The sequence below is a fragment of the Coturnix japonica genome, chromosome 15 (assembly GCF_054131305.1).
Source record: "Coturnix japonica strain WE chromosome 15, WE-NBRP24, whole genome shotgun sequence".
Taxonomy (NCBI): domain Eukaryota; kingdom Metazoa; phylum Chordata; class Aves; order Galliformes; family Phasianidae; genus Coturnix; species Coturnix japonica.
Window position 1 is genome coordinate 10774422 of NC_140677.1, and position 23886 is coordinate 10798307.

Sequence of the window (23886 nt, forward strand, 5' to 3'; positions counted from 1 at the left end):
GGTCCCAGTGCTGTGAGCAGCAATGAGGAAGAGGGAACACAGGACTCTGGTGAGCTGAAATAGTCTGGGCAAGTACTAGAAGAATGAGCAGGTTCCCTCTAAGCTTTTAACATCGCAGATGGTTCAAGGTGGGATGGCTGTATGTCCATGGGAAGTGGGTGAGTGCATTAGAAACTACAAGGAACATCAGCTAAGTCAATGTACAGGTTGGCTCCTGGACCTCTCTGCAATCAGCACACGGTGAATCTTTTTGTGTCCATGCTGTTTCTGCTCACTGTGCCACTGTATGGACTGGCAAGAGGAAGGGAGGATCCCTTCCAGTCCAAGGACCAAAGAGATGATGTTTTATTATCCCTCATTGGATGGCACAGACAAGCAAATAGAGATTAGATGTCACAAAGGGAACAAATCAAAGCTGAAGACGTTCTTACTTCCTGGTTCAGCACATGAAATATGCTGAGGTTCCTGCAGTGGTAAATGTCTGTTTGCTATAATATCTAGCTGCCATCTGTGCCCAATGACAAGCACCCAGACCATAAGGCTCTCTCTGCAGGCAGTGATGCTTCTGAGAGCCAGGATTCCTGTGTTCTTCAATGTCCCACAATGGACCAGAGGTGGCTGCTGCAAGACACAGCTGTGGGACACGCCAAGAAAGCCATTAACTCAATGCAAGGTTATCCTCTGTGTAACTAAATAACGTCAGAGATGGGCGGCAGGATCGCTCTGTGATAGAGAGGGAAGGAGGAAATGTTACCCACGGCCCTTGATTGCTTTTTGTATTGTGTAATAAGGAAGAAAAGTGAAATGTACAATCAAATCATTCCAACTGGAACGACCCCGCTCCCCCCTCCCCACCAGCACAAGATGGCGGCGGGCAGCGAGCGATCACGTGACACTCTCCCCCTCCTTTCCTTCCCTCCCCCTTCTTCCCTTCCCTCCCCCTCCCGTTGGCTGCCGGCGCCGTGATGACGTCATGACACCGGGCGGACCCCGTGACCGGAAGTTGTTGAGGGGGGGGAGGCGGAAGTGAAAGCGGGGAGGTGGTTGGGCCCGATAAAGCCGAGCGAGACGAGCGGGGGAGGCACAGCCAGGATCGGGCGGGCGCTGCGGCCACACGCACCACGGTCAGTACGGGGCTGTGTGGGTGTCTGCCATAGGGTTCGGGGCGGGGGGTGCCGGCTCCGGCCCAGCTGCTGTTACTACAGGGCGGGGGGTGGCCTCTCAGGCCCCTCCCTCCGGCTGGAGGGGCCGCTGGGGCCGGCTGGGTATGGGGGGCGCCGCCTTTGTGCTGGGCCCGGTGCCGCCGTGGCAGCTGCTCGCTCTCAGTGTAATACTGGGCTGTTGTGTCGAGCTGGGGCCGGGATCGGCGCTTCCCCCGGAACAATGGAGCTGAGGGATCCTTAGCAAACGGCTCCTCCGCCCAGAGCCTCGGGCACGGCGCTACCGAGGCCTTCCTTGGGCTGTGAGCTTCTAAAGGCGGGTGTGTGGGTGTCCTCGCTGTCAGAGCCATGCGGTGGTCCATGGAGAAGCAGAGCGCATTGTGTGTGTGGCATGTGGCGTGCTGCGCTATGGGCTCGGAGCTGGGGCTGCCCCCAGTGCTGAGGGTTGGGTGGTCAGATGGTGACTGTGCTTCAGGTGGGATGGAGAGGGCATTGGGTGCTGCTTTAGAGACAAGCGGGCTGCTTAGGGAGCATTTAATGCTGCCAAATGTGAGGCTGGGAGGGCTGGCAGTTATTGCGAAAGGAGCTCTCAGCGTGTGCAAAGCCTGAGTCAGTTCGAAGGAGTGTGGGAATGGATGTTGGAAGTGCTTTTTGTTCGGAGTATAATAAGGTAAATGAAATGATGGATGCATTATTAATGGCTCAGGTATATTGAGGCTAATGAATATAGGAATACTTAATCGTTGTGTTAAAGTGAAATGTGTTTTCTTCCTTGTAAATAGTGGATTTCTTATAGTAGTAAGGCAGCTTAAAAAAATAAGTGCCATAATCTGGAGGAAGAGAGTTAACTGCATCAGAATGAATACATCTTAACCAGTAGCTCTGAGTTCTTTGAGTAAAAGATTGAATTCTCAACACTGTTTTCCTGCAGGCTAAAAATACTTGCTGATAAGCAGAGCTGTTGGGATATGTGTTGGGTTTTTTTATGAGTAAACTGAGAACACATGATAGAACAAAGTCCTCCCAGCTGTAAGCAAGCTGTTCTTTGTTTGATAATTGTGAATTGGAAATGTTAAAGCTTCCAGCACCTGGCTGGCCAGCTCTGAGCTGTGCCTTTTGGTGTGGGCTTGTGCTGGGAAAGTGGGGAGTTACCTGCCAGCTGTGTGTAGTGCTTGGCTGTGATTTCAGGGCTCCCTTGTGGTTGTTCTGTGTGTGATCAGTGGTGGTACTAGTGATGCATGATAGAGGCTGCAGCCTTGCTGTGCTTTCAGATGGGCTGGGCTGCTGAAGTGAATGTACTCTGCACTTAGGAGATAGATTCGAGGTTGTGTTGGGTGGAGCCATTTGAATATTCCTTGTTTAATAATCAGAGCTTCATTGCTGTACTTCTTCAGGAAGAACAAGTATACTTGTCTCTTCCCCCCCCCCCTCCTTGTGACTCTCAACAGCTGACTGAACACATGACTTGCTCTCCATGAACTAATGAACAGGCTCACCATGCCTGAGTCCTTAGAACCCAAAGTAGCTCTAATACTGCCACTTCAAAATGCTGCCCTTTCTTTTGTGCTGTTATGCTAATATTCCTGGTGTAGGAAAACTGTCAGATCTGACCTCTCAATAGGGAAGGCTCTGAAAAATCCACTAGCAGTTTCTTGCTTTCTTAATGTGCAGCATGAGGTATAACTGCTAAGGTCTGAAATTCATTTAATTCAACTTCCTTTTTGTCCGTGGTGTCATGCAGTGGCCAGTGTCCTCAAATACTCTATTAATAGTTCAGCATGGCACACTGAGACTTACACCTTAAAATGGAAAGATGCCAAGGTAAAAGCTTAAATAACTGTTGCAGTGACTGTGTTACAGTCATCCTTTCCTTTCTGCCAAATTCAGTGTATCAGCCGCTACCCAGAGCAGCACAGATGTGTTGTGATGCAGGTGAGTCCTGAATTGTAAATGGAAAGCATACAGACTCTGCTGTTGGATCTCTGCTGTGTGATAATATCTTCCTTTGTTTTCTACCCCAAAACCAACGTCTGTGGGCCAAAAGGTTTAGCAGATTGAATTTCTGAAATGCCTTTTTAAAGCTACTGCTGTTGACTTGGAAGGTCATTTGAATTACCTGTCAGAGCGAATCTCTGGCGAAGCTTGTCCTTGAGGAAACATGACAATTAAGATCAAACCATCTGTGCAAAACTATATATAGATTTGTTTCTAACATGTATGAGTTTTTAGTCTGACTTCTCTGCAAGAACGAGACTAGCTCATGTGGAACTGAACATTTGACTGTAAACTAAACCGCTTGTGCTGGGTGAGGATGTTCTTTCAAATGTTTCATCCAGAGATGGTGCTTGGTACCTGGCCTTAGAATGAAGGCTGTGGAATAAGGCACTGGGATATTTGCATTTTTGGAATGAGCTTATGATTGCCTGGGCTCACAGATGCTTGCAGTCCCTCCTGTTGTAGCATACCAGTTTCTTTAGTAACAGAATTGAACTGTGTTAAGTGAGAGTTTGGTGCTTACCAGTGTTCTCTGCCTCCTGGGCTTCCCCGTGGCTGTGACCTGACCCACTCTGAAGCTCTTATTGCTAGGCCTGCTGGTACTGAGATCCTCTTGGTAGAAGGGGATGTAGATGAAAATGAACTTGGGTGCTGAACTGACTGAGTGCTGGTATGTTTATGCCTTGTATGCTGCTCGTCTGACAGCAATCCAGCATCCTTCAGATACAGAAGCACTTCTTTGCACAGCGTAGTTTTGATAACTGCAGTTTAATTGCCTGTTGGGGTTGAGTTGATTTCCCCCTGCAGCCTTTCCGAATGATCTCCTGCAGTTGTTGTGTGGCAGTCTGCCTTCACACACAGTCAAGTTGTGTTGGATTGTGAAGATAAAAGGTTGCTTTCTGCAGCAATGATCCAAACGTGGGCTCTGCTTCTCAAAACAGGATCGAGCATGGTAGCAAATTGAATGACAATCACTAATACCCCATTTTGCAGTTTTACATTTAACTGCTTTATTAAAAGGCATACTTCCCTTTAAATGTGATTTGAATAAAACTTCCAGATGAGTGTCCAAGGTCAGTGACTCCAGTTGTGCTGTTCAGAAATAGCAGGCAGTGAAGGGATGCTCCTCTATCACGTGGCTGCTGCTATTTTCCAGTATCCTTGTTTCTCCTGCTGCACTCCACAGACTGTAGCATGCTTGAACTCTGTGCATGCTGCTGCATTTTCTGCTTGCTGGAGATCCGCTGTGCTGATGTCATTGTTGCTGTCAGTGCTGCTCCTGTGAGATTGCTCCTCCTCCCGGTGCCGGAGCCAGCACTGCACGCATGAGAAAGCTGTGTCAACACTGCTGTTGCTAACTCACGGTTGGTCAGTGACAGAGGGGAACAAGCTTGGCTGGGCCACAGGAGTGTGTTGACTTGCAGCTGATCTCAAATAGCCTTGACATCTCTCACTGGAAAACCTGTTCTGAGGGCAGGACTGTTCTCACAGGGCAGTGAAGCTTCATGGAAAGTGTGTTGTACTTGAAGTGGATTGAAGTGTAAACTTGTGCCAAGAATCCTATTTGTGTAGTTTGAAAGCTCTAGAGGTAGTGAGTTATTTGCCCTCTTGCTCATCCAGAACTATCACCTGAAGCTGACATTTGTATATGTAACTGTGCATGCTTGAGTTTTAAGCAGGAATTCCTGAAATAAATGGCTAGATCTTTATGTAGTTATTCAAGGAAGACTCTTTTCTGGAGCCTGTCCTAGCTCACTACATGTTGCAGCTTTGATTACTTGGCAGACTAGCTGGACTAGTTATGCAGTGGGTGAAAGTGAAGGCAGATAGCTGCAGCTTGCCTTAGGAGGCTTCATGGCTGTGGAGTGCCTGGACCTCGATTGCTGGGGCTGCCAGTCTTATCTAATGAGTCCTTACCAAACACTGGGTCTCTCTTTGCTGGGAAGCAGCTTGAATAGTAGCCTGCTTGGTGTTCGTCTCCTTCAAGTGGGTTGAGTCACTTGGCTCTGTAGGTTTCTCCTCCACTTGACTCCCAGATATTGATAATGTATCTGAACTGCAATCTGGCACTGTGATAATATTGGCTTGAGCACAAATGGTGAGACAGCTGTAACTAAGGCATCCCCAGCTCTGATCTTCCCTCTAGCAAGAAGATATATTTTACCTGCACTGCCTTCTAAATAACACCACACAAGTCACTTCAGTGAGACTCTTCTGGTCCTTTGTAGAGAATAACTGAGCTGGTAAATATCACAGGAGCTGTGTAAGAGGGAGTAATGTGCAAAGTATGAGTCTGAAACAATCACCACGGTAGGAATTCCTTGTGAGGCATTGACTCAGCTGTCATGGTGAGCTGTTTCTCTCCCATCCTGTGACTGCAGTACTTGTCCTTCCTGCTCAGCAAACTGCGTTAGCATAGTAAGAGCTATTGAGTGTGAGTAGGATCAGGACTGCTGCTCACAGACCTAGGTGTAGTTCTTAGATTGCAGCGTGTCTCTAGAAGTCATCACCTGTCTTTGAGCAGACTCATTCTTGAGATTAAGACTTCCTGAAAGAAGAGGAAGGGTGTTGCTGTTAACACTGGTTTTGTACTTCACATCTGTGCGTTTGGGATTGCATCTCCTATCAGTATCTGTCCTGTCCCACTTATTAGGATCCTGGTGCTAAAGCAGAGCAGCTCTGAGGTGCATAGTCTTGCAGCTATCCTTCATGCCATTGTTTGTGACCCTCGTGCCTGATCCTTTATTGAAGTCTTCTCAGTTACTTGTTTCCTGCCCAGCCTCTAGGAACTGGGGAAACTAGCAGCCAGCATTAGATAAAATGAGGCTTGTTTACCAATGGCAAGGTCTGAGATCTGTGTTTTGTTTACCACTGTGAGGAATATCTAACTCCTTCTGTCTGTGTTTCTAAAACTGAAAGCATGATAGGAATGTGTAAAATCTTAGCAAGCTGGAGACAAAGCTAGAAATTAATCCCAGTAGTTGAAAAATAACATTGGATATGGTGGAGGCTTGACAACTTCTCTGTTTCTTAGTGGCCCGACAAATTGGTCAGTCTTATCTATTAGTTATCGTCTGGATTATAACCCAGCTGCCTCTGTGTCTCGCTAACATGGGAACCGTGCTGGGCGTTCAGTATTCATATAGAGGTTCCTGAAACTTGTTTGGTTCCACTGGTGAGGTGGCTGTGTGCCACCAAACTGGCAGCCCTGGCTGTGCGATCCAGGCTGTATGGGCACCATACCATGTTTCAGTTGTATAAGGTTTATGTAGCTTGCTTTGGCAGGTCTCCATTAAGGATGTTCTTGTACAGGCATGGCAACATGGAAGCTGCACTGCTTTGTGTAGGCAAGGCCCTTAGTCAAGACACATGGCTTACTGCCTAGTGTCTCCCAGCAGCCAGTGAATGTGCTCAGCTCTCCTCCCACATCCTGAGATTGTCTCCCCCAGGGCAGAATAGGGGAAGTTGAGCTCCCTTTAATAAAGGGGGAGGGGTGTTAAAGCAAGCATGCCTGCTCTTGTAACAGCCTTATCCCTGGGGAGGATTGGAGTTAGCTGGGAACTACATGAAATCCTGAGGGATTTGGAGCGCTGCTTCCTCCTAGGAGGTAGGGGCACATCAATATTCATACCTGAGTGGCAGTGTAACTTGAGCCTACAAAAGGAGGGTAAGTGAAATCTTCAGGCTCATGCTTTCAGTCTGTTGGGGCTCTTATGTGTCTTCTCATTCCTGGGAGAAAGATATCCTGTAGCGTAAGGAACCTTTGCCTTGTGGAGGAAGTCTGGGTGAGGTGGACTAAGAAACTTCCTGACTGGGGAACATCCAGCTCTGAGGGAAGCTTTTTATATGGCTTTCTCACGGGGCTGTTTTTGTACAGCCTGAAAACTGCTGCTTCAGCACCTTGTTTTTCTGAGTGTCCTGGACTTGGTGCTGTGTGCTTTAGCACATTGCTGCTTTTGAGGCCTTCTTGTACAGTTGCAATCTCAAAATACCTGCTGCTGGCTGTGAAGATGATGATGTTTGTCCTCTAGCTGCTGATGAGCATAGCAAGCTATCCAGGATGGCTACCCAGCATATCTACTTTTATTGCATGTGTTGTACATCCCTTCCTCAGGCTCAGGGCATTTCTCAGCTGGGAGAGTTTGCTTATGCTGCTATAATCTTAGGAGCAGCAGTGCAGGTAAAGTAATGTTTGTGTAGATGTTGAGAGGTGACCTCCAGACCTTTCCTACTGCTCTTAAGCATGCAGGTGGTCTGACTAAACATGTAGAGACACATCTACCTTTGTACAGTAAGCAAGTGAACTCATGCTTGCTTAGCTCCCACTTTCTGACCATGTAATTAGATCAAAACAGTGCTTCCTCCAGAGCAGGGGGCTGCAGTGATACCTAAACCATGAGGGATCTGTTTCTAAGCTCCGTTTCTGGGCTGTGGAGGTGGAGGCAGGTCCTGCCTTGTTTAGACACTTACTGAGCAGTCACAACTTGGTGGCAGCTCCAGAGTAAGAAACTTGTTCAGTTCTCCCAGCGAATGGAAGGCAACAACAAAACAACTCTGATCTGGACGAGTGCCGGGAGGTGTAACAGGGCTGTGAATCAGTGAGGCTTGGCCTGGAGAACTTGGCTTTGAAAGCTTGGGCTTTGAGCCTGACTAATCATGTGCATCAGTGCCTCTAAGGAATGCTGTGCTTTCCAAATCTGTGCTTGCTGCACTAACAGAGCCCCAGCTGAGCTGGGACCTCAGGGAGAGCTGACCCCTTCTCATGTGCAAGTCCTGTGATTCCACTGCACACATCACTCCTACCAGGCACTGGCAGCATTGCTCCTGCCTTCCCTCTGTCCTCCTGGCTCTGGCCAAACTGGCAGTTGGGTTGTCCTCTTTGGAATTATCAGAGCTCTCGTGTATGGCTGGAGGAGTGTGCACAGGCCTGGCATCACACCGTCCAGCAGCGAGCTCTTGGACCAGCTCAGCTGGCTGCTTGCACCACCTCATACCAGCTGCTTGTGCTGAAGCAGCCGGTTGCACTAAGCTCCATGCTGCATTGCTGAGCTGTGGCCGGCTGCTTCAGCTTGGTTTTGGAGCAGATGTGCTGGAGGCTGCAGCTCCACCCTCAAAACAGGGTGGGAGTTTGCTGCTGCCAGCCCTAGTCAAAAAGCTGATTCCCCTGGGATCTTGAAACATGTTTTAATATTCTGTTTTGATCTGAGCTGTGGTCAGTGCACTAGGAAGCGTGCAAAGCTCTAGGCTTTCTTCAAAAAGGGGAAGCTTTTGCCTTCTGATTCCTTGGTAGGGTTAGAAGATGCTGGACTTGTCAAGTGTATACCTACACTTGACAAGTTGTGATACCTTTTGTGTAAAATGCTGTATCAAATAGTAACCTGTAGTTGAGACTCGGTTCCAAGTTGAGGAACAATTGCTGCTTCTCAGGGCTGGGAAAGGTACCAACTGGACAGACGCTGGCTCTTGACAGAGCTGCAGTGAGCAGCAGGCAGCCGAGCTGCTACTGCTCCTGAGCAGGGAACAATGAGCTGTGAGCTCTTGGCTGGGTACCAGCAGGAGGGAATATGTTGGTTGCAGCAGGAACACAAATGTGTGGGGAAGAAGGAGGTGGAAACCAGTTTTGAGCTGCTGCTGTATCAGTAGCATCTCGAATGTACTCTTCTGTGTAACTGTCACAGGAATATCTTGCCAGCTGCCTTTGCTGTGGGCTTTGCTTTAGCTGGCTGCTTTGCTGTGGTGGATTGGTGAAGCCTGGAAGCACTTCTGACTGTGTGTACTGTGGGAGCCCACTGATCTTGTTCCATAGGAGTCTGTCATCCAGGAAGGTAACCCATGTAAAGCACAGTTCTTATGAGCTCTCTACCTGTGTGACAACTTGCAGCTTAGGCACAAAGCCAGCACAATTCCTCTCTAGATGTGAAACCTTCCTATATGGGAAGTGCTCAGCCAGCTGGAGAGCCTGAGCTATTGGTAGATCTGTCATGGGAGAAGAGCAGGTTACCAGCTCCTGTCATTGCGAGGCTCAGCTTGCTACCAGGACTTGATGTGCTTTTACAGCTGTCCTCATTGTGGGGCTTCTCCATTCATAGAGAGCTTGTTTGGTGAGGGAAAACACACCAGCTTAGGTGCTGTCCCACAGGTTAGATCTACTTCTGGCTCCTTGCTTGAAGACAGCTTAGCATCTCTTAATCCATGTTCGTACAAAAGTAAGAGTCTTTGACTGTCCTCTCAGGAGTTTTCAGCCTTTTTTCCAGCTGAAAGGACAGGGTTGTGGCTCTGGAGAATGCATTAAATTTTAGAGGCTGATCTCCACTTGTCTCAGATAAGCAGCCATGTTGAATTGCTCATGCTGGCACCTGTAGCTTTACATTAGAGGGCGCCTTATTCATGTCCTGCATGAGCAAGTAGATGGAACCGAGCTGTTACAGAACTGTGTTGGTAGGATGTGCTCAGCTCCTGCTTGAGGCCCTGCTACAAGTGGAGACTACTGACATGTCAAGACAGGGTTTCTGGACCACCTGAGCTCTCTACAAGCAGAACTGTGGTCCTGGTCAACTAACTGCAATCACAGACTATGTGCCTTACCAAAATGTGAGGCCTTTCATTGTCTTTGCTTAAAAAGTCTCAGCAGAGCTCATTGTGAGCATGGGGCAGCTGATACAAGCCAGTCTCCTGTTTGATCATGTAAGAACAGGATAAACATCCAGTGAGCCTCTCACTTCAGTGCCTGAAGGTCCAAGCAGATGTCACCTCCCATAGTGCCAAACATCCTTGGAAACTTTCTGGTTCTGGGAAGAAACAGGTTCAGTCTGAGCTGGTTCTGAATCATTTTTCCAGCTTCAATCTCCTTGAAGAAATGCAGAACTCTTCAGAAGGGGAATAAAAATAACTCCTTGGCTATGGAGGCTTAATGCTCTGCAACCTCCCCCACATGAGAAGAGGGAGCAGAGGGAGCATTTCCGTACTGGAAATGTATGTAGCTGCTTTTCAGGACAATTCTTTCTGAATTCCAGATACATGCTGGTATCTTCCATAAAGCTGAGCATTCCCCCCTGCCCATGCCTGGCTATTTCTATACCCAAACTGTTCCTGAGCAACTTAACAGGGTGTTTCTATCACAAGGTCTGCTTCTGTCCCAGTGTAACTAATATAAGAGGTCTGGTGGGCCGCCAGTGTGAGCTCCTACTGTCCTTTGCTTGCACCAACCTAATTAATATTGAAGTGCCTGCACTGTCACCTGACGCATGAATGTCTCTAAGGAATCCTTAACCATCCATTTCTACTCGAGTTGAAACAGCTGTCTTAATATAGCAAATGAAAGGACAATTGTAATGTGCTTTGAAGCGACAAGGGAAGTCTAATTAGATTTGGCACAGGCTTTCTTTGCTCTTGCATCTAGGCAATTGTGTTACAGAGCTTCATCAGACAATTCCTGAGTCTTCTGTTTGGTCAGCTAAGTCAGCAACATGTGCAGATCTGTTGTGAGGATTCTCCCTTACTCCTCTTGCAGGCCAGTCTTACACAGGTGGTAATATTACTGACAGTGAATGTGCTGTTTTAGGCTGAATCTCTTGGGAGTCAACACTCTGGTAATGGCCTCCTTTCTTACAGGGATAGGCATTAAAAATTGAGTGGACAGACTCTTCTCTGCTGTCTGAGAAGGTGCTGCATCATTCCTCTGGCACCAGTAGGGCCAGGAGAGAGGAAGATGCTGACTGGTCTCCCAGCTGATGGAGCTTTGGTTCCTAAACAAGGCTAGATGGCTGTGCTGGTAGGTTGTTATCATCAGTTGTGCAGGTGACCTCCCTACTGGAGACTTGGCACAGTGTAACACAAAACTGTTATCTCAAAGCAGGTCTTAATATTTCTCTTCAGGACTTCTCTGAAAGTGGAAGTGTTTGTTCAGAAATGCTCCTGGGACTGGATGGGAGCCCTGTGTGAGCTCACACAATGCCATCTTAAGGGCTTCTGTGACTCTTGCAGGATGCTGCTCAAGAATAACCGCCTTGTGGTTCACCTGCTTGAGAACCTTGTGGAACCTATGTCTCAGCTTGGCCTAGTGATGTCATGCTTCTTGCAGGTGTAACCAGAAAAATTCCTAATGTGAACTAACTGCCTGATGGATGTACAAACCTGCTCCACCTGTCAGCAGAAGCTGTATTCTTGTTCTCCTGTAGGTTTTTTTTAGTAGCAGTGTTCATCAGAAATGAGATCTAAATAGCTTAGGACATGTATGTAGTTATGTTCCTGGAGTAGTTTAAGCCTTTGGTTTCTTTTGTTAGAGACCCCTGTTAGGATATCAGGGCTTCTTCAATCTCTTTGAGCCTTTAAGATCTCCTTAGGACGAGTCACACCTCTGTTTAGCACAAATAGCAGCTTTAAAGCTGGTGCTGCTGCTGGATACCTGCTCAGCCATGTGGAATGTGATAAGGATCAGGGAAATGGTAAAGTAGTGCTACAGAGATCAACCTGATCTTAAACTAGAGGGCCTTTCTTCCGTGGGAAGGCTCTGGGAAATCAAATGCTTTCTCCAAAACCTGAGATAAGGTCTGCTCTCCAATGGCAGTCTTCTCTGAGAATGGCAAGAAGCAACTCTGGTGTTTCATCCTATGTGTAGGGAGATGGTTATTAAGAGGGGTTGGTCCATCTGCTGACTAGGCTTCAAAGCAGCATCGATCAGGAGTAGTAGAAGGGGTGGGAAGCTCTGAGCAGCGACCTCTGCTGAGGGACAGTGGAGCTGGAGCTCCTCACTGCTTTGTGACCCAAACCAAGCGCTGAGTGGAGGCAGCTCCTGCTGTGCTGTTGCTCACATCTGTTGCATCACCTGGGGTGGAAGTGGGGTGCCTCACCTGACTAGCATTAGGGAAACAGTAATGGCCCTCCACTTTAATGGGGTAGCCAGTAAGCTATGAGAAGAAGGCAGGGCTGGGTTTGATTCATGCTTCCTGTGGCTGTTCAGTGAGCTGCTTCCCAGCTGATGAGACCTGATGGAGCAGCATTCCCTCATTTCATTGTGGACTTCAGACCACGGGGAATTTGGGTGCTAGGGTTCCAGTCTGTTAGTGTTGTAACTCAGGTTGCTGTAAATCCCTTACTGAGCATGAGAGCTAACGCCAGCTTGTCTAAAGCTGCTTTGAATACCAGGAGGCAGTGAGCTTGTAGCAGCTGATGGCAAACGATACTAAAAACACTGGGAGGAAAATAGCAGCAGTACATGCTGTGTTCTGACACAGTCACTTCAGGGTGAGTTGTTTACCCTCAATCCTAAGGAAAACAGGTGACTATCACACTAGACCTGAACCTATACAGATGTTTTTGATGACAGTTCACCATACATAGCTGTCTCTAGGCTGTTCCAAGGCTCTGCTTACTTTTCTTACTCCATCTGGGTCAACTGTGCTGCGCAAGTCCCTGGCTTGACTAGCATTAACATTGCTTTAGCTATGTGCTCTGAAAGCATAGGAAGTGCAATCTGCACAAGAGTTTACATGGATTGTTCTGCCTGCTGCTGTTAATGGGATGAGCTGAAGTGTGGATTTTGGCACAAGCAGAAGGTAGATGGATATTGGGGCTTATTGGTGGCATTCAGTTGGCTGATAGTCAGCTGGGTCCTTGAGCCAAGGTAGCCAGAAAGGAGAGATGTTAATAACAGGAGTAACTGTCCCATGCAGGCTCTGTGGTATCTACTGACAACCATCTAAGGACAGCATGAACTCCCTGGATGGGATGTGGCTGTTTACTCAACAGCCTTTGGCTGTTACTGTCTGAGCAGTGTTTCACATCAATGTGTCACTAGATACATGAGGTGGGTGCAGTCCAAAGGGCACCACTTCCTCCACCAGCAGCAGGACGGCTTCTTCAGCTTATGCAACGTTCCTCAATGGTATGGTCTGAAAGACTGCCCTTCTTTCACTGCTCAAAGCCCGATGGTAAAGGCTTTTTGCAGTTAGACTCTGCATCTGGAAAGAGGCTTCTGCAGCTCAGAGGCTGTTCCCTCCTGCAGCAGCAGGATGAGGTGGGTAGCAGTGATCTTGCAGCCTGGGCTGTTGCCTATCCCAGGGAACGCGTAGGACCAAGCTGCTCAGAAGAGGCACGTATTGATGCTGCTGTCAGAGTGAAGGCTTCCTTAGCTGTGAAAGTTGGGAATAGCTCCTGGGGAGTAGGAGTTATGTAGTAGAATGGATGCACGTTGGTGTGGCAGAACGAGAGTTCTAGGGTAGTCAAGTCCCTGTTTAAGGGATTGATACATGATGCCTGTGTCTCGCTCCAATTTAGGAGTGAGGCAAAGGTTCTTTTGATATGTTATGCCCGGCGTGAGATTAAGAAGAAGAACATTCAAATGTTGATCCGACCAGTTTATTGGAAATAATAGACAATTGAGGGGATGGGGAAGGGAGAGCGACGAATGCCAAAATTAGGGTGATGGGGAAGGGAAAGTAGGCGATAGAAAAAGGTAGAAAAGAGCAAGAATTACATTAAAGCGGGGAATAGTCACCTCATGGATGCAGCAGTGTCCCGTAGCACGTTGTTAACGTTGGTCCGGGGCAAAATAAGTGTAGGGGAGAGCAGCAACGGAGTAGCAGGCCACAGATCGATGAAACGCAGAGAAGATGGTCAGAGTAGCGAGGTCTCAGGAAGTGGAGTCTCGGGCAGCGAGGTCCCTCGGAGCAGAATCTCGAGCAGCAATCCCAGAAGAGATAGTAGGCAGCAGTAGGACAACGGTGGAGGAATCTGAGGTCAGATACCTAGAAAACCTAAAAGGTTCTTCAGCATGCAGGCATCTTCTTCAGCATGCAGGTGCTCACGTAGAGAGGCATCTGATGACAGAAAACCTCCTTGTTTCTGTAGTGAGGCATCTGGTGTCAGAAAGCCTCCAATTCGGGGTTTGTACAGGCCCTTTTTATCCTTCTTTCCAGCCTTCGAGACATTTCAGGACGGCTTGGGTCAGAGTCCTGTGATTTCCTCAGAGATGTCAATCTTCCTTGAAATGGACCAACACGAGAAAGACCACTTAAGGGCCATTGATCAGCATCTTATCTCCCTTTCGTAGCTCCCGGACTTGTCCATCTCCTAAACAAAGGGATTTCTCGAACCTTGGTTCCTGTGTGTCTCAGACAAAGGGAGTCCTGGAACCTTGGCCAGGACTTGCCTGAATTTGTCCATTTCAGCAAACTTTGAGACAGTAAACCAAAAAGCATGGCTTCTCACAGCCTGTGTCAAGGGTTTTCTGAGTTCAACGTAGTGCATCTATAACTGTCTTCTGGCTTGTTTAGCAGCAGAGAGCCTGCAGGAGCTGCTTGGGGAGAGTGAGGAAGCTTTCATAGACCAGGTTGGTACTAGACTGGGGTCTGTGATCTGATGGAGCCTGAGCAACAAAGATTTTCTTTTTGTCCTGTTTATTTTCCTGATGTAAGGAGAGGGGCCTTTCTCCATTGCTAATCTGGGCCTGCTCTAGCTGATACAGTTGCAGCTTCACAGATCTGGAGGAGATCTGGGACCAAGTAACAGTGTAGATCCCTGGAGCGCAACTCTCACTCTTGCTAATGGAATGACCTATTAGTGGCATTCTTACAGCCACACACCTACAAAGAGTGGCTGGATACAATTCATGGTCTGGCAGCAACAGACAATGTTACAAGGCTTGTTACTGGAGTCCTACTCCACCTTCTGGGAAGTTGAGGTGGCAGTAGCTTCCTATCTCTTCTGGAAGACCATGTAGTCTGGCACTAGCTGGCATTGTAATTCAGCATTTCAGCTGTCTTGCGTGGTTATGTCTGCTTCAACCACTGCATCTCCAGGGATTCAGTGTCTTCACAGAGTGCAGCTTTTTCTTCTGCCTTTCACAGACATAAAAGGCCAGGCTCTTCCAGTTGCTGATTCTTTGTTGGCAGTCTGACTTCTCAAACTCCAAGCTTACTGCTTTCTGCCTTAAGGAATACATATGGAATATATGCTGATGGAGTCTCATGATGTTATTTCTCTTCCTTTCTAGTTTAAAAGATGACTTCTAGGAAGAAAGTGTTACTGAAAGTCATCATCCTTGGAGACTCTGGGTAAGTGGGGGGAGCCTTTAAGCTGCCAATCTGATCTGGCTGGAGCAGTGCTGTGATCAGTGGGAGTCTGGATGCACAGCAGGAAGTCGGCACTGCTGGGAGATTTCTTCAGCCCTGGGTATTGTATTATATTATACTACAGCTTGAAGTCCCCACAGTTTAATATCTCAAAGACTTTCTGTAATATTAGACAGGGAAATGAAGTGGGTTGACCGAACTGGACAGCCTCTCTGCAAGGAGGTTAAGTTTGAAGGTGAAATAAGCATTTCAAATAAAAACAAAACAAAAGCCACAAAGTAACAGGCATTTTTGTGACTTTAAACTCTGCCTTTCTCAGAGCTAAAGCTTACGTTGAGCCACCTGCTTAGTTTCTGACTGATCTGCCTGGAGCCTTCCCCTTGAAGTAAGGCTTTACTGCTCTGCTCTCTTGAGCAAGGAGCCTGCTAACTCTTCCAGGTTAGGTGTTTGCTAAGCAGGCTGCAACCTGACTCCCATGAGTTGCACTTATTTATACCACTGTGGCCAGCGAGCTGTTGATCAGGAGAGCTTCTCAGCCTTGAAGGGTGTATGTGAACCCTCTGAGCTGTTTCTCTGAGGAGGCTCTCTGCCTCTGAGCCCCTGTCAGGTGTGTATGCTGCTGCTGTGCTGACATAGCCTTGTTCCTCCAACTGAAGCCACTGGGGCACTTAATCTTGCAAGGCTGCCCTTATAATCACTATGTGATGCATACTCCTTACTGAAGATCAGATTACTGATGGTGAAAGATAGTTTCTCAAGACCTTAAGCCTTCATATTCTTATGTAGCTAATGCTTTTATTCAGCATGTTGCCTCAGCACCTATTGCTTCTTATAGAAGTGGGTGTTTTCCCTTAATTTTTTCCCCTCTTGGACAGGAGGTTATGGCAGAAAGTGAAATATTTTGTTTAGAGTGGTTAATTCAAGCATAGTTGCAAAAACAACCTACTTTGTCTTTTTCCTTTCTGTACAGGGTGGGGAAGACATCGCTCATGAACCAGTATGTGAACAAGAAATTTAGTAACCAGTACAAGGCCACGATAGGTGCAGACTTCCTGACGAAAGAGGTCATGGTGGATGACAGGCTAGTGACAATGCAGGTAAGTGACTCTGGATGGAGGTTGTTTAGACCGTGCTTGTGAGGAAGCATCTGGTCAGTGTAGTTTAGAGCAGTTCAGGGGCTGTTGTACTGCGTGTGAATCCTGCTCACATGAAATTGCTCTTGGCCATAGCTGCTGCTGAGCTTCTTTCACAAAAGCTGGATGTGGGCTGAATGAGGGAAAGCAGAGATCAGTTTGTCTGGGCTCAGTTAATGGCAGCTTTGCCAATGCCCAGTTCAAAACAAACAGCAATGAACTCTTGGTGGAAAGATGCTCTTCCTTAGTGCTCAGGAGCTGAAAAGGGCTGAAAAAGGGCTCCTTAATCTGGTCATACTGATCATATTGTGCTGCCCTTACTCTTGTGGGTATAGTGCCATGTAACCTGCCAGTCTGCTTATGTGTCATCTTGTGCTTTCATCTCCATGGTGAGACTGACAGCAAATCAGCAAAAACCCTGCTGTAGCCAGTAGAGGGGAGTCTGAACTGTCCCAGTGTATCCAAGTGCTGCAGGCAGGCTGCCATCTGATCATAATGGCAGGTCTTGCTTGCTTAGAACTTGCCCTGGCTGGATACAGCAGTGGTGAACGCCATCTTTAGGAGGATGTTTCTGGTCTGTGAAACCTAGTTCCTATGGGGAAAATATCCTGAACCTTCTGATGTTGCTTTTGTCTTGCTAGCTGGCGATTATAGACACCTAGTGGAGAGTCTTTGAAATAAACACTCTGGTTGTCTGTCTTAGATTAGAACTGGTTTATTTGCCCTGTCTTTTGCTGCAGATATGGGATACAGCAGGCCAAGAACGATTCCAGTCTCTGGGAGTTGCCTTCTATAGGGGAGCAGACTGCTGTGTGCTGGTGTTTGACGTCACGGCCCCTAACACGTTCAAAACCCTCGACAGCTGGAGGGATGAGTTTCTCATTCAGGCCAGTCCAAGGGATCCTGAGAACTTTCCCTTTGTTGTCCTGGGAAACAAGATCGACCTAGAAAACAGACAAGTGAGTATCAAATAAGCCTGTGGAGGAAGTGCTCAGCCATACCTATGCTGCTAGAGCTGGGACTGCTAGGGACAGCTCTGTATCAAGCCTATAGTTGTTGAGAGGTTAGAACTGTGCAGTCTTAGCTCAAGTTGACTGTGAGAGGTCTCTGGCCTTGACTTGGAAACAAGTCTTCTTTCCTCCTGACTGGAGGTGGCAATGCTGCTTATCTGTCTTCCCAGGTCACCACAAAACGGGCACAAGCCTGGTGCTACAGTAAAAACAACATCCCCTACTTTGAAACCAGTGCCAAGGAGGCCATTAACGTGGAACAAGCTTTCCAGACGATTGCACGAAATGCACTTAAACAGGTATGAAGGGGTGGGCTGGTGCCCTCTGCTGGTGCTGGTCCTGTCTGCTGGGCTCAGCCAGTGCAGGGAGCTGGGGAGGTTTGGGCTTTTCCAACAGCTTTCCCTGGCTGAGAATCAATGTTTGTGTGCTAAAAGCTGTGTAGAGAGCTGTGGCACTAATTGTTTCTTCCCTCCCGTTAGGAAACCGAAGTGGAGCTTTACAACGAATTCCCTGAACCCATCAAACTAGACAAGAACGACCGAGTGAAGGCTTCTGCAGAGAGCTGCAGCTGCTGAGGGAAGAGGGGAGGGGTTGAGCACAGTCCTTCACAAACAAATATCACACTTAGGCCTTCAAACACACAGCCCCTCTTCTGTGGTTTAAAAACAAAAGTTAAAAAGAATTCCATCTCCAGCTGCCAAAATCCACTCATCTCCCATGAGCATCTGAGAGCCCAGCACTTCAGAGCTCACATCCCCCCCCCCGCACCATCCACATCACACTTCATGGTAACAGACCTTTCTCTTAGTTTAAAATGGAAATTCTTCTGTATGTTTGGAACTGAATCTAATTCCAGGTGTCCGATGGAGAGAAACTGTTTACAGGTAAATCTGTGTAACAAGTTACATACATTTTTAACTGTCTTGTGTTTTCCCCTGTGAAGGCTGCAACTGGAAAGGCTGATTACACATAGTTCAACGCAAGCTCAGCACTCGGTCTAACTAGGTTGAGTTTTGTATGTATCTCTGTTAATGCTTGTTACTTTTAACTAATCAGATCTTTTTACGGTATCCATGTATTATGTAATGCTTCTTTAGGAGAAATCTTATAGTACATGTTAATATATGCAACCAATTAAAAATGTATAAATTAGTGTAAAATTCCTGGATTACATGTTCAAGTACCGAAACACAGATTGTGTAGAGAGTGAGGAGGACACTTGTGAACTGTGGTGTGCTAGAGACACAGAGTCCAGATAGAGGCAGTATTCTGTACAGTAGAGATGAACTATGTAAGTCGTCTTGTTCTGAGTCCAAAAGGCTTCATCTTCTGGAAAAATCTGTCTGGCTACCTTGTATCTAAATTCTCAGATTTGCATAACAGCATTGACATGACATGCACACTGGATTATTGGGTTGAAAATTAAATACAGCTATGAAACGACCTCACTGTTCACCTCCCCTCCTGCTTAACTCCTAATGGCCCGGAGCGAGTATGAGAAGGAGCTGGGGTGCTCCGGTGGCTCTTTGTGCTGTGGAAGGAGCTTCTCTCCCACCTGGGCTGGGGTAGCTGTTTCTGAATGATTGAACCTGGACGATGGATCTTCCCTTTCTTCTTACTGACTGCTAATCTGGATTTTTTGGTATGGGAGAAACTTGGCAATCTAAGTCCCTTTTCTCTTTCTTCCTTTCTTCCTGGTATTTGTTCTTGCGTTTGTAGCTTGCTTAAATGGAGCCCCTCTACCTGTTTTCCAGAGGTCTACATTCTAGTACGTAGGCTGAGCTCTTATGTAAAGAGACAAACATGATGCCAATAAACTAAACGAGAACGAACTTCCCTGTTTACTTCTGTTTCTGACTCTGTTTTTCCTTCACTAACAAGCTTCATTACTCCTGCTTTCTCACCTATTCACTGAGCTGATTCCTACTCATTTGTGCTGCTTTCATGCTATAAGGTTGTTGCCTTTAATAGGGGCTGGGCAGGCACTGTTGAGTTGGGTGACCCCAGAGAGCTGAGTAGAGCTCCCTGAGGCTTGTATTTCCTGGGTGCTGGGTATGACTCTTGCTCTTGTTATACTACTTGCACTCAGGGCTGTTTCCATCGCTTCTGTGCCTGCAGCAACACAGAAAGCAAAGAGAAATGAGGCCAGTTATTTCAAGGGACTTCTAACATCCTTTGTGCTCTGTATCCTACTTTATGACTTTATCCTCGTGCAGTTTTCTCTTGCTTGACTGGCTTTTGCTGTCCACGTAGATTTCAAACAACTGCTCTCCAATAGCACAGTGTCCTGGCAGACCTGCTTTCTTATCTGCATCTTTCTGAAGAATTCCATCCTTTGCCATTGAGAGCATCACCTCAAGCTGTTGTAGGATGATGCTGGCTGGGCTGATGGTCCCTGCAGGCCACGTTGTGTTTAGGGGAAGCATCAGCCCTGTCCCAATGCACCTGCAGCCCACAACGGCCCCAACCACAGCAGCCAGGTGTGCACACAGCAGGGCTGCACCTGGGGAAATGAGGGCACATAAAGCTCCTGGGGTATGTGGAAATGGGTTTATCTAAATGTCTTTGTGTTTGTTTGACATACATTGATGCGTCTACACAAACTTAACATGTATATATATTGTGTGGGTAAATATATATGCATTCACATGGGGCTACATGAACTTAGAGAGCCATAGAGCAGGAGCTGGAGGGCTCTCAAGGGCACACAGAAGCCCACAGGTCCCTGTGTGTGTTAGAGGTGCTTGTTTATGTACTGAGCTAGATAGATGCAGACATTTATGGGCTCCTGTTTGTTTTATGTACATATGTACACATATATGCGTATCTATGGAACTGTGTGTGAACAGCTGTATGTGTGTGTGTGGTGAGCTGTCCTGTGTGTCAACAGCTTTACACATACATCAGCAGCATAAAGGCACAATGTATTGAGAGAGCTGGTGCATGAGAATAACTCAGTACATAGGTGCATACACAGAGGGGAAATACAATGTGTGCAGATGGCTGTGGATGATCTGTGTGTCTGCAGCCCGGATACGTGTCTGTATGACCACTGTGGGTGCATGTATGTATATGTGCTGTGTTTATGTGCATAACAAGAGACATGGAGAAAGCAGGGAGGAGGGAGAGTCAGGCAATCTTCCACCAGGCTCTGTGCAGCTACACTGTATTTAAATGTTTCCTATTCTGATACATTTGTATTCCGGTTCTCTCCCATTTCTTAAGGCTCCACATTGTTCACAGGGATGCCCCCAGGTCACCTTTGTGTCTGCCTGTCCCCCCCTCACCCGCGGCAATCTGCCCACCGCACCCGGCCCCTCTGAGGGCTGAGCCCGGCCCCAGCTCATGGCAGCGGTGCCCCGGGGGCTGGAGGGCCGCCAACGCCTCCCCACGCAGGGGCCGTGCGTCCATCCCGGCGCTGTGCCGCCAAAGGGGAGGGTCTGCGGGGTGGGGACGCTCCCACGATGAGGCCTCACGCGGGGACTGTGCCCGGCCAGGGGGAGGGAGCGTGCGGGCAGCTCGGGCTGGAGGCGCGGGGCGAGGGCGGGGAAATGGCGGCGCGTGGCCGGGGGAGGTGGAGGTGACGCCGAGGCGGTGCGGGATCGAGGCGCGTGGGCAGGGGCGGACTGCGGGCGTGTGCGCGCGTGTGTGTGTGCGTGCGGGGCGAGCACGCGTGTGTGGGCGTGGGGGTGCGGCACAGCCCCGCGTGGGCTCCCAGGGGCAAGTGCGTTCTGCCCGCGCCCCCACAGCCCCTGGCCCGACTGCGCTGCGGGCACACGGACCGCGCTTCCCCAGGAGTTGCAGCAGAGGGACCCCCCCCACTCTCGGGCCCTTCACAGCCCCCATCTCGCCACCCCGAGCTTCAGTTCGCAGCTGGAATTTGCCGGGGGTGCATTACGGGGGGCCCGTAGCACCGCTGCTGGACCCCGCCCCCCTCGCCCTTCGCGCCGCCGTTCACCCCTCTGGGGCCCCGTCCGGGCTGCAGCGCGGTGGGGGGCGGCAGGGAGGCGGCCCCTTCTCCTGGGCGGGGACCCCCGGCGTCGACTCGGCGGCTCCGCGCTGCAGCCGGCGGCCGCGGGAGGGCGTTCCCTGTGTTAGTTCCCCGCGGGAACCAGGGCCCGGCGCCTCCGCCGCCGTCCCCCGCCGTCCCCTTTCGCTCCCCGCTCGCGGCGGCCCCTCTCTAGAGGCGGACGGCGGCGGAGGGGCGGCGCGGGGGGGCCGCCGCAGGGTGCCAGCCTCCGTCGCGCCGAGCACCCCCCTCCTCGCTCCCACCGCCGCGCCGGGCGCGCCCCCCTAATCGCGGCGGAGGGGGCGGGAGGGGCGCGGGGGGCGGCGGAGCGCGGGGAGGCGGCGGGGCGGGGGGCGCGGAGCGGGCGGGGCGGGGCGGGGGGAGACGGCGGCGGAGCGGGAGCCCCACGGAACGGCCCCAAGAAGCACAAGTGGGAGCTGGCGGCGGACCAGGCTGTTGTTGTTCTCAACGCGGTCCGCCCCGCGCCCATATAAGGGAGGCGACTGAGCCCGCCCCGCCAGAGCGCGGCGGCGGCGCGGAGCGGAGGGGAGCAGGAGAGCAGCGCGCAGGGCACGGGCCCCGCCACGCCGCGGCCGCTTCCGCCCGCCCGCCTCCCGCCTCCGTCCCGCGGCGCCGGCACCATGTCGGTGGAACTGGAAGAAGCCGATCTGCCCCTCACCGAAGCGGAGGAGGCGCCGATCTCCGCCGAGAAAAAGGCGGCATCTAAGAAAGCGAAAGGCGGCGGCTCCTCGTTATCGCCGTCGAAGAAGAGAAAGAACAACAAGAAGAAGAACCAGCCGGGCAAGTACAGCCAGCTGGTGGTGGAGACCATCCGCAAGCTCGGCGAGCGCAACGGCTCCTCGCTGGCCAAGATCTACAACGAGGCCAAGAAGGTGGCGTGGTTCGACCAGCAGAACGGGCGCACCTACCTGAAGTACTCCATCAAGGCGCTGGTGCAGAACGACACGCTGCTGCAGGTCAAGGGCACCGGCGCGAACGGCTCCTTCAAGCTCAACAGGAAGAAACTGGAGGGCGGCGGGGACGGGGCCGCGGGCGGCGGCGCGCACAGAGCGCCCAGGAAGGCGGCGGCCGCCGCGTCCCGACGGGCGGAGAAACCCGCGGGCAAGAGCCAGAAAGCGGAGAAGAAATCGCACAAGAAAGGAGCGGGCGGCGCGGCGGCCAGGAAGGACAAAGCCAAGAAGGCCGCCAAGAAGGGAACCGCGTCCCCCGCGGGCAAGAAGGTGAAGAAGTCCGCCAAGCCCAAGGCGCTCAAGGGCCGGAAGGCATGAGGGGGGTTGGCGCGGCGCCGGGGGGCGCTCCCCGCCCGGACTGGGGGGCGGCGGCGCGGGCCGCTGTGCGGGCGGACCCGGGGGGGCCTCTCGGCGCCGTCCGTCGGGCCCCATCCCCCTCCGTCTCGCTTCGTTTTCCCTCTCCTTTAACCTCCCCCCATCCCGCCCTTCTCTCCCCGCTCTCCCTTTTGTTTTCGGCCTCGCCCCTCCCCGCTCTCAGCCGCTCTCTGGTCACCCCCGGCCCCTTTCCCCGCCGCCTCGCGGGGCTTTTTCCCGCCCTGTTTCCATGGCAGCCGCTCGGCGCCCCCGCTGCCCCCGCGCCACGTGTGCCGCCTCACGCCGCCCCCTCCCCGCCCCGCGCTCCGGCCCGCGGCCATTGAACGCACGGCGCCCCCTGTTGGCTCCCGACCCGCGGCGGCTGTTGCTCTTAAAGGGCCCGCGCTGCCCAGCGGCCCCCGGGGCTGGGGCTGGGGGGGGGTTCTGTGCCGCGCAGTCAGGTCGCGTCTTAATGGCCTTTGATTTTGATTTTCTTGTTGTTTTTTTTTTCTAACCGTTTTGGGGTTGGGTTCGGTTGGTTTTTTGAGGGTGGGAGTTTTTTTGTTTTTTTTTTTTGTTGGTTTTTTTGTTTTTCCATTTGTCGTCGTTTGAAATAAATTGATAATAAACTCGGCGCGGTGCTGCTGTGCTCCCTGCAGGGATTGCCCTGGCAGGAGGAGAGGCCCGGCCTGCAGCTGCCATTGGCAAAGCGCCTGGAGCAGCGATGGGGGGAGGAGGGGGTGGGCTCAGCGCTGCAGCATCACCCCGAGGGCAGCCCGAGGCCTCCCGGGGCTCCATCACCCCCCGGGGCTCCATCACCTCCTCCCTCCCTGCCTGGCACCGCTGGGATCATTCCCCCCGGGAGCTGCGGCTGCTGCTGTGTGCAGGCACCGATGGCTTCGTTGGCATCAGTGCAGTGAGCTGTGAGCTATGAGCTATGAGCAGCTCCTCCATCGGCTGCGTCTATTTATAGCTCCCAGCAGGGAGGTTGCTTAAAGCTCTGCCAGGGATCTGGGCCGTGTTGTTCCCTTGGGCCCACAGGATTTCAGCCCTGTGAGGCACCTCAATTTCTGGCAGCCCCCAGCACCTCACATGGGTGGGCACGGGAGGGAGCAGCGGGTTCACACTGCACCTCCAGGAGCTGCTGCTGTGGGATGAGGCTGGGATCCCCAGGGTGCCCGGT

At 50.6% G+C, this 23886-nt stretch overlaps 2 protein-coding genes across 5 annotated transcripts; both read left to right on the plus strand.

The window, feature by feature from the left end:
- The first annotated feature begins 1028 nt into the window (after positions 1–1028).
- On the plus strand, positions 1029–19201 carry RAB7A (RAB7A, member RAS oncogene family). 4 transcript variants are annotated; one of them, XM_085516363.1, is made up of 6 exons: positions 1029–1830; positions 15148–15208; positions 16197–16323; positions 17100–17318; positions 17540–17668; positions 17849–19201. In XM_085516363.1, the coding sequence occupies exons 2-6, from the start codon at positions 15156–15158 to the stop codon at positions 17942–17944; spliced, it is 624 nt and encodes a 207-aa protein (XP_085372489.1). In that variant the 5' UTR covers positions 1029–1830; positions 15148–15155; the 3' UTR covers positions 17945–19201. The 4 variants fall into 4 exon arrangements, with proteins under 4 accessions (XP_085372489.1, XP_085372486.1, XP_085372487.1 ...); XM_085516360.1 differs by having other exon boundaries at positions 1029–1480; XM_085516361.1 differs by having other exon boundaries at positions 1029–1462.
- A 1719-nt stretch (positions 19202–20920) lies between these two features.
- H1-10 (H1.10 linker histone) lies at positions 20921–23337 on the plus strand. The gene has a single exon (XM_015875076.3). The coding sequence runs from the start codon at positions 22020–22022 to the stop codon at positions 22665–22667; it is 648 nt and encodes a 215-aa protein (XP_015730562.1). The 5' UTR covers positions 20921–22019; the 3' UTR covers positions 22668–23337.
- The last annotated feature ends 549 nt before the right edge of the window (positions 23338–23886 follow it).

Coding starts and splice junctions, on each gene's coding strand:
- RAB7A (XM_085516363.1), top strand. CDS start 15,156: ATGACTTCTAGGAAGAAAGTGTTACTGAAAGTCATCATCCTTGGAGAC. Junction 16,324..17,099: donor ACAGGCTAGTGACAATGCAG/GTAAGTGACTCT, acceptor CTTTTGCTGCAG/ATATGGGATACAGCAGGCCA. Junction 17,669..17,848: donor CACGAAATGCACTTAAACAG/GTATGAAGGGGT, acceptor CCCTCCCGTTAG/GAAACCGAAGTGGAGCTTTA.
- H1-10 (XM_015875076.3), top strand. CDS start 22,020: ATGTCGGTGGAACTGGAAGAAGCCGATCTGCCCCTCACCGAAGCGGAG.